The sequence below is a fragment of the Corvus kubaryi genome, unplaced genomic scaffold, assembly GCF_017639235.1.
Source record: "Corvus kubaryi isolate FWS band 111438036 unplaced genomic scaffold, C.kubaryi_AGA036_p1.0 70, whole genome shotgun sequence".
In the NCBI taxonomy this organism is placed as follows: Eukaryota; Metazoa; Chordata; class Aves; order Passeriformes; family Corvidae; genus Corvus; species Corvus kubaryi.
The window spans coordinates 3,083,078-3,098,989 of NW_024582058.1; the positions used below are offsets into that span (position 1 = coordinate 3,083,078).

A 15,912-nucleotide genomic window follows, 5' to 3' on the forward strand; every position below is an offset into this window, starting at 1 on the left:
CCCCGGAGAGCGGGGCTGAGGGATGGGGATGTTTGTCCTGTCACAGAAAAGTCCACACAGGGACACTCTCCCCTGGCAGCTGTGCCCAGGTCACTGCAAAAGGCAGATGAGGGACTGTCCCAGGCTTGAAGATTCATTCCCAAGTTCCAAGAGTTGCAGCAAAACATCATGTGAAGCTCATGGCTAACAAGCTCTGTGTCTTCCCCGAGCAAGGAGAAGTGTGGAAACTCGAGGAGAAAATCTTTAGAGGACCTTCAAGAGGCATGAATATGAAGAACCAAAGAACCTAAACTGGCAATGTCCATGAGAGACTTTCATGAATTCTCTAATTCAGTGTTGTTTTGCTGAGCAAGACTCCCTGATATCCATGCCTTGCATGCTGCTGGAGTCTACTGTTGCTCCAAGGCTTTATGGGAACACCATTTGTCCTGCAGTACAATAGGGCAGAGAAGCTGGAAGTTGAAGCTAAGAATTTCACTTGTTCAAATAAACAGGAACACAAAGGAAAAGAGCCGTACTTGAAGTTCTGCTTTTATTCCATTCTGTTACCTCCATGAGATTCAGTTTTGCCCTTCTGCAATATTTTTCAAAGATGATCAACACAGTTTTCTTTGGTGCATGCAGCGTATTTCTCTTTCGTCCCAAGCAAAGAAAGGATCTACTTTATACTCCAAATAATTTCCAAGATGGTATCCCAGCAACGAGCATCCAGCAGTGTGTATGTAAAACTGGCTCTACTTAGATAAATAGCAGAAAAAGGCTGCAGTTTCTTCCAAAGACCCAAATGATATTTAAATTTTCTTTTCAGAGACATGTAGTAAACGGAAGAAATAAATCAGCTAATTCAGAAAGCAGCACCTCAGATTTTTTTGCACGCCTTTTCTTGTATGCTGTCAATTAAATGGAAACTCATCTTTATTCTCTCCATGTTTCTAACCTCACAATATTACTTTAGGTAAGGTTATTACAGTATTTTATACCTACTTTGCCGGCATTCCTTGGAATTTTATGGAATTAAGCTCCCAAACCTACAAAGGAAAGTCTCTATGTAAGGGGTGTCTGAGGTTTGGCTGGTGAAGATTTTGCTCCGTTGTTCTTCTGGAGCTGCAGGAATGGGCTCTATTAAACCACTGGGGGAGCAAATGTTGAGGAAACCTCACAGCACAGAGTTTTGTATAAGTCGAGGGAGGGATCAGGAGATGCAGGCTCTCCTCTGCTACGGAACAGTTTTGCCCCACCTCCTGGACCCCTGAACATAGGAATTATCCTGCAAGAAGCTTTCCTGGGATTAAAACCCAGCTTGAGCAGGGAAGTGGGACCAGATGTCCCACTGTGGTCCCTCCCAGCCTTACCTATTCTGTGATTCTGTGACTCCAGCGTTAACTGGAATCATATGCTTGAGCTCATTTCTTCTGAAAAAAAGCCTTCTTGAGGGTGAGGTACCATCCTGGAAATGCTCTAGGGGCTGAGGAGAGCTCCTGGATTAGCAGGATGCAATGGCTGCATCCCTGCAGTGCTAACAGCTTCCACACCACAGCATTTCAACATTGACTTCATGCACCTTTCACATAAGCCATGGTGGGTTTAGCCTGTCACTTATCTCCACCTGTAGATCATTAGCTACACCTCCAGCTAACACTGCTCTGAAATCATGCCTTGGAAATTGTGCAACAGTCACCTATTCTTAAAAAGCCTCACAGGATTCCTCCAGGACAGGTCACACAAACTCTGCGCCCTTTCTTTGAATCCTTTCAGGCTTCTTCCAGGTGCTCCTGGTCCCTGAACAACTTCAAATCAAAGGTACTCAGATGGGTATCAGGAACCTCTGTGTGGGAAAGCCAGAGCTGCTGCTGAGGACCCATCCAGCAGCAAAGCCAGCACAGCAGGATCAGCCTTGAACAAACTCAGTAGAGAGGAAACAGCACAAAATCCAAGCAGTGCTGATCTGCACATGCTTACCCTGGAAGAAGGAAGGTTACAGGCTTCTAACGCAGTCTCTACCCGTTTTCTGTCGGAGGAGAACAAGCGGTATATGCTGCAAAACGAGGACAAAACAGAGGGATTTGGCTTAAAGACATGCCTTGATGGCCCAAAGAGTGAGTATCTCTTAGCAGCCTATTATATCTTTAGCTATGTATTTCCATTTGCTGGCTGCTCAGTAACAGAGGGGAGTTAAAAAGTGCTCACAGTTTTAACTCGACCCCACACCAGCCCCTATCTCAGCAGGTATTTATTTCAGCTATCACTGGTCTCTTCATTCCACCAGTGACATGCAATTTCAATCTGTTTATCTTCACAACAACACGTCCCTGAGATAAAGAAATTATGGTGGTTTTTTTTATTTTCACAAGTGGAAGGAAGCAGGGCAGAGAGGCAGAATGTCTGTGCCCAAAGGGCATTTGAACAGAGACATCCTGAGTATCACTGGCCACTCTTTCCTGCAATACATGCTATAAACAGATGGTAAAATTATTCTTCTAGGCACAGGGGCCCCATGCTCATCCCAAGCATATATTCACACCCCAAAGTCAGCAGAGAGCACATGGTAAGGAAGGGACCAGCACTTACTTCTTCAGAGGAATGCGCCCCTCTGGAGTCACCTGCAGCTTGAGTTTTGTGTAGCTGTGGAGAGAAAAGCATCCTGCTTTATTTTTACAGCATTTTGAAGTACCTCTCCACCTTTCTAGCTCAGGGCTAGTGCTCTGATCATGTGCAAGTTCCACTCAGCTCCTTCTCTCAGTATGAAAACCTGTTGGGATATCATTGCTGAGTAAAAACCTTCAACTGTCTGTCCTGAGGTAACTGTAAATGAGTTTTGCAGTAACATCATCTGGTGAAAAATGTGGCAACACTTAAATATTTAAGAGGATTTTTTGGTTTTTTGTTAAAAAACTCAGCTTTTTCACTTCACCCACTGGTCTGCCAAAAGAAGAAGCTGCATGGTTCTAATAAACTTTCCTTTTCTTCCCAGCAGAAAATGCCATTAGCAACCACTTCAAAGACAAAGTGCATGCTAATACTAGAATAACTGGGATAGGAACATTTCCCCAAATCCTTGACTCCTCACATTCATCTTCTGGAAACTGAAGTCTTTCATGCTACTGTGTCACCGAACACATCTCCCAGCACTGAGGCAGATTAAAACAAAAAAGTCACAGCAGTTACTTAAAAAAAAAAAAAAAAAAAAAAAAAACAAGTTTCTTTTATTTTGCCTTCTGTTTTTTAAAAATTTTAACTATATTTTGGTCACATTGAGTGTTTTCCTCTACAGCCAAGGAAGTTAGAAATAACAGAAGATGGGGAAAAGCTTCTCAAGCTGTTTGTTATTGTACTTCCAATGTTCCAAGGAACTGAATGTCATAAAGAAAAAACCCTTCACTCTGCTCTAATGCAATTTGTTTTTCTATTTCAACAAAAGGGTTCTGACAAGGACTCCAAGCAACCCTTTGCTTAGTACACTACATATAAGGGGAAATAATTTCATCTTCAAAGTCATAGATTTCTTAAGTGACTGCATCTGTGCAGGGGAGCTGGGAAATGTTACAGTTTCCAAGTGATTTATTAATTAGCGGAAAAAGACAGGAATGCCATGCTTGCCTGCGACTGAATCTACACAGTGTGTCCAGTGACTTCATCTTTAATTAATATGGCTTGAAAAACTGCCAAAGAATAGCTCCAAACAAAACTGGCTCTACTGTACTGTGTGATGACACATTTCTGCTCTGATCTGGGCAGGAAAAGGCCCATTAGGTACAGCCCCAACCCTCCCCACCACAGACCTGTCAGCAGAGCCCTGCGGCCACCTGCGGATTTGAGGGGCAAGGAAATTGTAGAACCAAATCACTGTTAAAACCCATCTCCAACCTATGGAGCTGAAGGAAGTCACCTGCTCAGGTGAGCGCATCGCCCACTGCCAACATGCAGAGCCATTAAGAAATGTTAAATGTTCCAATCCATCTGGGATTTTGTTTGCCTAATACATCCCTGCTGTCCCAATAAACCATTATCAGACACAAAGCTGTAGTTCCAGCCACATCCACTGTTCAGAGCTGCCCCAAGAATTTCTGTGGACTCCAGCTGCTCCAGGACAAACGCTGTGAGAAGGAAACACACACCCACACGTGCACATCCCTCCTCCCCAGAACAGGCACCTGTGATTCTGTGGGATTAAAGTTAAGCACTTCGGAACACTCTGACCAGCTATGGTGCAGCTAATGAAATTAGCCATTCATGCCCTCACAAAGCCCAGGAAAAGGGGGCATTAACTTGCTTTTTGGATGGAAGGAACTTTTAGGAACCTAAGTTTAGCATTTAGCTGGACTGAGCCCCTGCCTGTGAGCAGGGAAAAGTGTTAGGGGGACACACTAAGGTGACTTTAAGCAGCTAACTCCTAGGCTGGGGAAGGTGCATCCCCTCTTTTAGAACCCCGAAAGGCCAGCGAGTACCCAGTTCAACACCAGCTCTTTCCGGCAGGCTTTGCCACGCTGCTCTCAAAGCTGTCATTTATACAAAACTGCCTCAGCCCACACACTTCTCATCAGTTGAGAATTGCTAACCTCAAGTTTAGCTCTCTTCCCTTTTAGGGGTGTATTTCACCCCAAACATTCTGACAAACAGCTTTTCTACCTCATAGAGAGCAACTCAGAATCTGCCCACTCTGCCAAGCAATCCAGAGGAATGGAATCCCAGCCTCTCTCTCTCTCTGGATCACATGGAAATCAGAAAGACTGGAATGAGGAAAAGGGACTTCTGGCATTTCTCTTTTTTTTGTTATCAATAAAATCCAAAAAGGAAAACAAACCAGAAGCAAGTCAGTCCAGAATATTCTTTCTTTTTAAATGGAGATCTGCAACCCACAGCTGAAGCTACCACTATACAAGGGGCAGGGAGAATTTAATTCTGGATTTCTTTGCAATGATTTAAGTTTGCAAGGAGAACCCTAAAAAGGATTTTTGTTTAGATGACTTCTAGATAACAGGCTTTTTAAAACCGTAAGAACAAGGACCTGTGTTTACAGAAGTGACAAGTCACCAGAGCAGAAACAATAGATGACAAGGTGAGTAAGAAGCAAGGAGGAAAATGACGCAGAGAGAAGAGCAACACCCACAGCGTGACATGCGAGGGCCACTTACGCTTTTTCCAGAAACGCGTCCCTTGACATGTTCTGTGCCAACAAATTTGTTGCCAAACTGAACACTTCATCTGACCATTCCTATGAAGAGAAAAAGTGAATAAATGAGGCTCAGTTTAGATATTTACTGACACAATGCAAAATATTTTTTTAAATTATGCTTTCAAAAAAAAGGGCCTAATTAAAACCTAAACTTGATTTTTCCAATTACAGCTTCCCTCCTCATTTGTGAGACCTGATTCTTTCATGCTGCAAAAAAAATGAAGGCTGTTACAAATGAAAGTACTGACTCTATACAAGATCTTACCAGCCAACATAAGAAAAAAGCTTAAAAAAAAACCCAACCAGCAGAAATATACAGGAATACATTTCAATTACTCTGGTGTGCAAGGAACATGCAGCTCCAAAGAGCTCTTTCCCCCTGATTGTACATCCTTACACTGTGGTCCTATCCCTCACTAAATTTTTTTCCCTCTTCCCAACGTAGGGAAGAAATGCCATAGAATCATGGAATGGTTTTGGTTGGAAGGGATGCCCATGAGGATCCAGTTCCAACCCCCTGCCACAGGCAGGGGCTCCTTCCCCTAGACCAGGTTGCTTCACATTGCTCAATTCCTTCCCTTGCACCTTTCCTGGGGTCCCAGCATGGCTGATCCATGATTATAATGCAAAGTTTAGACTCCCAGAGTTTGTCCTGCTCTCCTCCCTTGCAGGTCTCTCCTGCAGCTTTTCATTGACAACTTCAGTGCATTTTTCCTTTCTGAGTCGGTGCTTATTCACAATCTTTAATTGCAAATCTTTTTAATCACAACTGCAGTTTTGGCTTGGCTTCGTTTCACCCCATTAAAAGAAAGGGAAGAAAACAAGCAGTGCCTTTGCAAACAATGTGATTTTTTTGTTTTAGTTGACAAAGCTTTCTGAGTTTTGTTCCAAACTAAAATTATGTTTCCTTTCATAACAGTCCAAATCCAAGATTCCCACTGCTACACTCTTTGGGAAGTATTCCCTTCTCCTTGGCTTTTCTTTTTCCTGAGGAAAAATAAAAATAAAAAAAAAAAAAAGAAGGAAGATTTCATTCTGACAAAAATGGATAGGGATGGGAAATAGCACTGACTTCCAATGAAACAAACGTTCCTGTGTCTCTCTGGAGCTTATTAGCTTGTTTTATCTAAAAAGCCTCATGTTTCCACATGACCAGGAGATTGATTTGAGAGAGGTTCAGAAGCTGGGGGGTTTTTCCATCGTTTTTATGTGCGAAGGTTTTTTCCCTGACGTTATCAGACCTTGTTCCTGAAACTGGTCTCGCACCACTGCTCCCAAGGAGGAATAGATAAGGCTGCCTGTATGCCCAGTGTTTTAGTGGCCTTTGATATCCTTCAGCTCTCGGATCCTGAAGTCCATCCCTTCCACCACCTCATCCCTAAGCAGCTGACATAACACCTCTCCTGTGGCTGGTGTTTCTGGAAGAGAAGCCTTCTTCCCTCGAACAGAGACTTGTTCTGGAGGCAAATCAGTGCTGCTAAGATAGTCCTCCCCTCCACCTTCTCAAGACCACTGCCATTTTTCTTCTTTAATTGTTTTTCCTTCTTAGGTCTAGTTTGATAAATCAGGAGTGTGAGAAGGCAGAGGAGGAGGAGTCCGGTTTGTTAGCAGCACAACTGCTTTGCTGTGACTCTTGGAACAGAGAGCGTATTAAGTGCAGCATCTGTTTTTCTTCTTGGCAACTCATTTTTCCAGGTTCAAAATAGGCTCATCTTGTAAACACTGCTTTGTTTAGGCACTAATAATAGCTGCTCAAACTTCTCCCTGTGACACTAACGGCTGCAGAGATTAACAGCAACACAAAATATTATTTAGAAATTGAAAATACGCTGGCTTTTAACAGATCTTGAAAGACTGTTTTCATCTCGCTGCTTCTGCTGGGCTTGAAGCTGAAATATTTTGTATAAAACAGAGGCAGGGCGCTTCAAGAGTACCCCACAGGCCCAGCTCTTCCTTTTCTTTGTCCGAATGCTTGTTGACAGGAATGTAAGGGGAACTCGCTTATTATGTGCCTGTCACACACATTATTTGTATAAGCAGTCTTGCCATTTGTTCCATTTTGTTCCTTTCCTGGATCTCCAAGGCAATCCCATCGCTCTTGCCAAATATTCCGAGGGCTACCTGCAGGCTGAGCCATTTCTAACCAGGTCACGAGCAACACTTGCTCACTGTCTCTCCCATTTTAGGGTCCAGCCACCCCAGAGCCACAGCCAAAAAGCCAAGATCAGAAGATCTGCCAAGGATCACATCATCTTTCCAGCCGCTGATCTGAACCCTTGGCAGGAGGGGGAACAACAGCCTTGAGGACAGAGCTGAAAAAAGAGAGATGCTTGGGACTGACTTTGATGGGCTCTCACCAAGCTGAGAGTCAAGATGTGCCTTGCTGCTTCAGCTACCAAACGGCTCCATTTCCTTGGGTTTGCTGCATGGCAGAGAGCAGAGCCCACACTCCAACTCTTTACCAGCGATTCCAGCAGGCAGCGCTGGCGGAGAGCACTCCAAGGGATGGAAAGCTGCTCTGTGTGGAGAGAAAACAGCCAACTGTGGGAAGGTTACAGCAACCTCCAGATCACCACGGCGCTGCAGCCTCTGTACAGATGTGACACAATGGGAAAATATAAATGTGGCATTTTGGAACAGGGCTGCAGCAGTGCCAACAAACCCGGCACTGATCCCATCCGGGAGCGGAAGGACCCAGCCTTCTGATCTTCAACTCCGAGCAAGTCACATCCATCATGATAAGAGCTTCCTGAACTTGATCCCCTCTTGGCTCCGTCCTGTCATGCCAGTTCATCTTCTATCATTCCTGTGAATTTTGCTAACGAATAATTCAGCTGTTCTGTGCTTCGGCAGGTAGCACATGAGCAGCAGCTCATTTGGAAATGTGCTGCTCAGTGAAGTAATCCCTCTTCCACTGCATGCATAAGGATTCCATAAAACACTCAGTGCAACAGAAGAGATGAGACCTTTTTTATAAGAAAAGGCAGCACAGTCTTGAAAACACTTCCTTCAAATCAGGACTGACTATGTGTGAAGGCAATGCTCCTCGCACATTTCTTTTTGGTGGGAGGTTAACAAAGCAAGCTGCTGAAACTCTAAACTTTCAGAATTTTATTTTAAAAACCCCGTATCAACTGGATGTGAATTTATGTGGCTTGCTTTAGCATTTTATTCTACTGATCAAGCTCTTATATACAGTGGGGAAGCTAGAAAAATAAAGATGTATGCTGGAAAGAATAGTATAGTGTGACTTGTGAATCATCCTTGATGACATCATTTTACTTATGGAGGAATTCATCAGCTCTTAGTGATGCCTTTTACCCAAAGCTCATCAAACCGAGGAGAAACAGATTTCCTTGGGCTCTGGACAGGGGCCTGTATGGCCAGGATTGGCAGTGCAGAAAGAAGAGAGCTGGCACGAGAAGCATGAAAGAGAGTGAGAGGAAAGAGATGGGAAAAACAAGATGTTCATTTTTGAAGCTACTGGATTTGGGAAGAGAATGAACTACTCTAGAGCAGACAGAGGTTGATAGGTTAAACTTCTTAATGCTGGGAATGGAGACAGAGAAAAAGAGCATTTGCTCAGAGTAGGGTTTGAGAATAAACCTTTGCTGCTTCTCTAGCACTCTGTGGATGCTCACAAATAAATCCTACCCCAGACAGGCATTCTCAAATGACAATGAGCGAGCGCTCTCTCAGTGCTGCTTCTCTTCCCCATCAGGACACACCTTCCTGCCTGCCCTTCAGACCAGTGCCTGATGGATTTCAAGCTGCATCCCTTGAACAAACCTGGTGCCCTTCAGCTCACCACTGATGTGCTTTAAACACCAGTTAGCTTCTCCCGGAGGAATGAACAGAAACCAGCACACTGACATTTCTATTGAGCACATCTGAGGCAAGCTGAATAACCCAAGACCTGCATTTTCCTAATTTCCCCATGACTTGGCCAGGGGATGTGACAAGCAGAGTTTGTAGCAGAAAAGGCAGCCCTCTGCAAAGGGAGAAAACCCTATAACTGCGTAATTTTAACTGCCTCATTAAGACCATTACAGTTTACTTTGCCTTTCTCCTTAAGGGAGGTCTGGTCAACATTTGCCACACAACTTGAATAAGGTATCACAAATGAAAGGCTAACCAAAAAATATTCACGCACTGAGAAGGAAAGGTGGGGGAGATTTCCATTGGCACTTGCTTTCCCTAGAACATCAGAAGGGTCAAAATTTGCAAGCGTGGCATTGAAAACGTCTTGTACTGACATTCCTCCCCAGAGCTCCCTGAAGAGATGATTTGTGCCTGATGTGCTTATTTATTACAACTTCAATATAAAGACCAATAAAGACCAGATTCTGTGTTCTGGGTCATATGAAGTTGGAAAACAGGTTAAAAAGGGAGGAATTTTTAGATGTGTTCAACAGTGATCAAAACTGTTTTCATTCAAACAATCAGGACGCTTAACGTGACCTCAAAGCAAACACAGTTAATCTGCAATGCCTTAAAAACTGCATCCCGAGGCCATAGTGCCCAACTGATCAAATATTAATTTATTTGCCCTATTGCATTTACAAATGAAAAGGAAGACTCAGATTTTTTGTTACTCGGATGGTAGGACTTACTCAAGATTTAGAGCAGCCAAGCTTTTATGATTTTATCCACTGTATTTTAAGGTTCCATTATCAAACAGAAAATAGCCCTAAAATACCCATATCTGTGCTGTTTTAGCAAATAGATTATGGCTCACTGACCGCTGGCTAGACAGGAAAGTGAAAAAGAAGGACATAAGCTTCTGATTTGGGTGATTTTCCCTGCTCCTTGATAAGGGACAACAATTTCTGCTGGTAAAGCTTTAGCATACCTTTTCATTTTCCACCATAAACATAGCTCCTTTTTTTCCTGAAGAGTTATTTCAATCACTTTCATTTCTGCAGTGTTAAGGTTTCTCACCACCCCTGTGGAGTACAGCTGTGCACTTTCAAGTCTGAGGACAGCACTTCCTTCTCAGCTGTTCATGGACCACCACAAACTCTTTTTGTTTCTATTCTTCCATGTCAAAAAAAATTTGGAAATCATGTTTGTGCCAAGCTGTCCAATTGGCTAAAGAAGATTAGCAGAAACAGAAATTTGGCAAGCAAAAATGTCCCCTCCTAGCTGAAGGCTTTCATCCTATGACCTTTTTGCACCTGGTCTAACAATCCTTGTTGCCTGTGAGGTGACAAAATAACTCCTTGCTGTTGTTAAATTACAGCAGGCTGCAGAGAATCTCTTTTTAGCACAAGCTAGTGAACTCCAGGATGTAAAATGCCCGTAGGAAAGTGTTCTGTGCATGGACGTCTGGAGGCTGGGATCAGAGCATACCCATATGAGTGGAAGTAGAAAGAGGAGAAGCTTTGGAATGTCTGTTTGAAATAGATAAAGCAAAGAGCTCCCACTTCATTAAACAGTACTGAATTCTAGAGAAATTGGAAGTAGAAGGAAAAAACCCAAGCCCAAAATGTGTACTAATCTCAGTTGTAGTGGCATGCACCACTGTTTTATGTTGTGAGTTGGAAAGAGGGACCTGATGGACCAGCATGGAAAAAGTACTTTTCTAAGGCAATGATTGACTCCGCAAGTCTTATCAAGGGCTCTCAGCAGGCAAAATGGGATGCTACTACTGAAATATATTGATGTGTGTTTGGGGAGCCACAGGGCAACATCTCGTACCCAAGTTAAAATTTGTGTGCACCACTATTTTCACAGTGATTATTTGGGCTTCACAAACAACATTCTGAACATGAGCACACTTATCAGGGGCATAAATCTTGCTGAATAAACTCCTTGGAAAAAAACCAAAACACAAAAAGACTGCACATTTCTTCTCTGGAACTGAGTGGTACAGCTCCAGAAGAGAACTGCAGTTCACTTCACAGCAATTCCCACTTTCATCTCATTTATCCGTATCTCGAAACAATACTTCCCAAACCCGAATTTGGTATGACAGATGAAGATGTGTTACCTTTGCTATATCATCTTGGAATGCCACCAGGTTCAAGTAGGATATATTGACCAGGTCTGGGCCATACACAACAGTTATCATCCGATTTTCCAGCCGACCTCCTGCGTTCCCAGCATCCAGCAGCTCGCGCAGCTTCGGATCCTGCAGGTGAAATAACGACGAAATAATTAAAAACCTTTTGCAAATGTATTACACTAAAAGAGGTGCAAAAATTGCAAATACTTCCATTTTGAAAACTTGTGTTATTTTGAACATTTTCAACATGACGGCACTAGGTTCTGATCCAGTTAATGGCTCATTAAAATATTTACAGTTATTAACCCAGAATAAAAAGGAAATCACTGCTGTAAATCCTTCAAAGCCTTTGAGCTCTATATTGGTGCTGTACAGACTCAGAGCTGTCCAGCTGATGGCTGCACATTCCTATTTTCAGTTATTTTGCCTCAGAAGTTAAGCAAACACAAACTGTGTTGCTTGTCAGAACAACACAATCTGTCCAAAGGCTACTGGCCTCAACAGAGAGATTCCCTGTGATTTTAATGAATTTTAAATAAAACTGAAAATGAGAACTCAGTTTTTCCTAAGGAATAAAGATGACTTCTGGAATTAACTTTCTTAAACACTATGAAATGAATAATGGAATTTTAGCATTGCCCTCCTCTTTCTTCTTCATGTTCAAAAGGTCATGTATTATTTAAATTATTAGCTAGATTCCATTTAGATTTAGCTTTTAGCCTTTTTCCCCCAGTTTATATCTAATACAGAATCACAGAATCATTTAGGTTGGAAAAGACCTTTAAGAGCATCGAATCCAACTGTTCCCCCAGCACTACCAAGTCCACCACTAACCCATGTCCCCAAATGCCACATCTACACCTCTCTTAAACCCCGCCAGGGATGCTGACTCAGCCCCTCCCATGGGCACCTTGTTCCAGCCTCGAGAGAAGAATGACTAACACTTCTGTGAAGGAAAGGTACATTCAATGATTTTTATCAGCTATTAACAGCCTGAACCTCAGCTTCATTGGCAACCTAAGCTGTGAGTAAAACCCTCAGGTTATTCGGTGACTCTCCTCGGTTCTATTAGACTGCACCATTTCCCAGAAATGCACTCATTGTGTTTTAAACTAAGAAAACTGTTTGGTCCTTGGCCTCGCGGTGAAGTTTATAAAGACAGATGAAAAGCTGCCCTGCATGACTGGATTCAGTCCTTTGAGAAGGGCCCGTATAATGTGAAAGCTCAGGTTTCCTAGAAGGTAAGACTTTTCAGTCTCCTGCAAAAACTAAAAAATGGCCAGCAAACAGAATCTCTGGGGGATGACAGATTCTGTGTAGAGATCAAATTATTTCAAAACTGACACAAAAATCTACTGCAGTTTACATTTCACTCTCCCATGAACCTTCTCCCCCCACTGCCTGCATATGTTCAGTGTTTGTGGTATTCTTAATATTTAATAACTTTTTGAATAAGTGTCTGAATTTCCACAAATTGATACCAATTAAATTTAATGTAACAAGATTAAGATGACAAAAAGGGCCAATTTTCAGGGATCTTGCAGGAAATCCTGTACCAACAGGACATCAATCTAAAGGGCATCACCTGACTGGTATCATATCTTCCTGGAGGCAATGGAGCTGTATGTGTGTTCATCAAACACTTCACCAAGTTTAGGAAAGCATTTTTGGAGCATGAGATAGAAACTGGAAAGAAAGTACAGGGCTGTCTATCATAAATGTGAGTCTCTTTAAACACTTGGTATGATGGCAAATGTTGCAGGAAAACAGACAGAATAATCCTATTTGAGGGCTCTGTAAAGGGAGTATATCATTGTGCTCTGAGACAAAGATGCTTTCGTGGGTAAACAAGTTAATCACAGGCTTTCACAGGAGAGAAAAACAAGAGAGGGATACAAAAATAGTAGTTATGTTTCAGAGATGAGGATTCAAAGGAGAAAGACAAAGAAATGGTATCATTTAGATCTAGGAGAAGAGCTAAAGAAATGCCCTGCAGTTGCTAAGTCAGTCATGGTGTATTACTAGATGGGTTACTTTCTCTTTTATTTACAGGCTGGATGTTACAAAGCTTTGTTTTATGTCTCCGGGAGATGAGAATCCATCTCCTTTTTACCCTCTACCGTTTCAACCCCCAAATCAGACAGATAAATGCCTCTGCTCAAGGGCCTGTCTGGGAACAGCATCATTCTTTCTGGGCTCAGACAGAACAGGATTGTCTATCTGCCTTCACTCCCTTTCACATCATTGTCATTCCTCTCTCCCTCTCCCTGGCTCAACCTCCTGCTCACAGTTTCACTCCGGATGATGAACTGCAATCGTAGCAACAAAAGAAGAGAGAAGATAACCTTTTTCTTTTGTATTTACAGTCGGCCAAGGGATGTCTCAGTGATGAATCACACCCCAGTTAGACTAAGATACGCATTAGCCACGCACCACAGAATAAAAAAAGAAACATATTTGAAATGAGATGCCTTTTCCAAGCAAATTCATCAAAAGAGAAATTATCTAGCTCTGGCTCGGTAAGGTTTGTAGAAGCGCAAAGTAAATGGCAAATCAAGCAATGTGAGTATGAATTTGGTTTTACAAACCAAAGACTTTTTTCACCAGGTTTTACAGGCAAGCAATTAGGCAGACCATCCTCTTTGGGTTGCTGTGTTTGAATGACAAACATTGAATTTCTCTTTCTGTTTAAGACTTGTCTAGCAAAGTTCGAAGCACACAGTCCATTACTGCAGTGCATTATCCAGCCACCATCCAGCAGCTGTTAATAAAGGGAATACACCACATGTCCTGGGCTGCCTCAGTGCAACCTATGTGCTCCACAGACTCAAAATACGTATTTTTATAGCTGGTTTCAAATATATTTTTTAGATTTTATATTTTTAAGTTCAGTGCAGGAGAATAATGTTGATGTTAACATGATTCACACCCTCTTTGACCCCTGCCTTGGGTGTCTTTTCCCTTGAGAGGTGACAGATGCACTTGTCAGTGACAACCTCGCCCTTAGCTGATGATCTAGGTCATAATTAGTCCTTAGATCTGAAGTTCTCATACACCAAAGCCCACTGCCAGCTCCCACATTCCCCATGAACAGCTCTGCTCCCTTGTTACCACCCTTTGCTGCAAACACTCCTAAGGAGATGAGCAAAATATCCTTTTATCAACATCTTGAAGACTATCAATGCTCTATGAATCAAAGCTCTTTTTAAAATGTCAGCAGGTTTTCCTGTGGAGATGGCAGGAAAGCACACGGGAAAAAAAGCCAAACCAAGCAGCAAGACCAAATTTAGCTTCTTTTAAGTAAAACGGATTATTTTGATTTGGATAATTCCATTTTAGGAAATGACACCTAAAAGCCTGCTGCTGTTTCGAGCTGTGGCTTGGGATAAGCTCTTTGCTACACTGGGGCCTTATTAGCAACATATTGAGCTCTTTGATGGACACTCAGAAGAATTACACCTATTTAATATTGATCACAGCAATTTCTGGAACACCTGAGCTACTGAAGTTTGGGGACATGCCCATGGGATGGCCAATAAACAGCAGCTGTTGGCAATACCCACATAACTCATCAAAGTTCCCTTTGTAGCTCAACATTTTAAGTCTTTCATGTTTCCTGACAAAGGAGCCATCCCTTTGCTTCTTCCAGTCAAAAGGCCCAGGGGTCAGCTTGGTTTTCCCCTTCCACTGGAGTCCAGTAGGAGCTTCAGCTCATGCACTGGAGGTGCCTGAAGACTGCCCCAGGATCAGGTCAGGAAAATCAGTGTTTTGATTGGGACAATGCTTAAATTCCCGGAGGGAGATGGAATTTGTGAGCAGGCAAATATGGAAGTGGTGATAAGGATGGTGTTGGCAGCACAAAGAGCTTTAAAATCTATCAAAAATCAAATTAGTCATGTTAAATTGAGGTTAGAGTTTGGCTAGAGGACTACCTGCTCATTTGGGAAAAAAAACCTTCCCTATTTGGCTTATCCAAGAAAATATACCTTAAATCAATGGGAAGTAGAGAATAGTAAAAAAACTCACTAGAAACATTAAAAAAATTGAAATAAATAAAAGCTTATGGAATTCCTACAATTTTCACAAACAAATGCAAAATAATGCCTTTTTGTTAGAAACCAGGGTCCTGTAGACAGATGGATAAAAACAGATTTCAATCAGACTTCCAAAACTTTCTCCCGCTGTATTTCTCTTTCGCTGCCAATCTTAAGAATAACATAAACTTAGAGAGGCACCTCAGCCACATTACAATCTCTGCTTTCACTGTGACTGGTGTTATTAAAATGTAAGTCTTAACCCTGAAATCCCAATTAGTGTGTGCTCTGCACAGCTCAGCAAATACCATAACATCTTTTATTAGTATCACCAGCTCTTTAAACTTTCTTCTTTTCTGAAAACCTGCAACATACCATCTGTCTGTGGAAATGTTCTGGTTTTTTCATCCACAGTTATAAAAGGCTGCCATGAGGTTCTGTGGCACTCAACACTGATTTCATCACACCAGGGAGCAGCAGGTCAGGCCCCTTTTCTTACTGATGCTTCTCAAAGCAGCAGCACCATCTCAGAGAGCAGCTTCTGATCCCTTTAAAAAGGAAAGGAATCTGTGCAATGCTAAAGATTAAGATTTTCCTCGGGGTTTGATAGTTAAAGAAAACGTGATGGCCAAACCAGATGATTATCAAGAGAATCGGAACAACTTGGGTTGCTGGAACAGGTGTGCAACTAAATATCG

General features: G+C 42.4%; 1 protein-coding gene across 3 annotated transcripts in view; it reads right to left on the reverse strand.

Moving 5' to 3' along the window:
• The window catches only part of PLCB1 (phospholipase C beta 1), a 341,667-nt gene that overhangs the window by 127,497 nt on the left and 198,258 nt on the right, over nt 1-15,912 (reverse strand). For all 3 annotated transcript variants that reach the window (XM_042049230.1, XM_042049231.1, XM_042049232.1), the window contains exons 4-7: nt 11,166-11,306; nt 5,133-5,212; nt 2,569-2,622; nt 1,960-2,035 (exon numbers count right to left, since the gene is read on the reverse strand). In XM_042049230.1, coding sequence (XP_041905164.1) covers nt 1,960-2,035; nt 2,569-2,622; nt 5,133-5,212; nt 11,166-11,306 — 351 coding nt within the window. The remainder of the gene's footprint in view (nt 1-1,959; nt 2,036-2,568; nt 2,623-5,132; nt 5,213-11,165; nt 11,307-15,912) is intronic.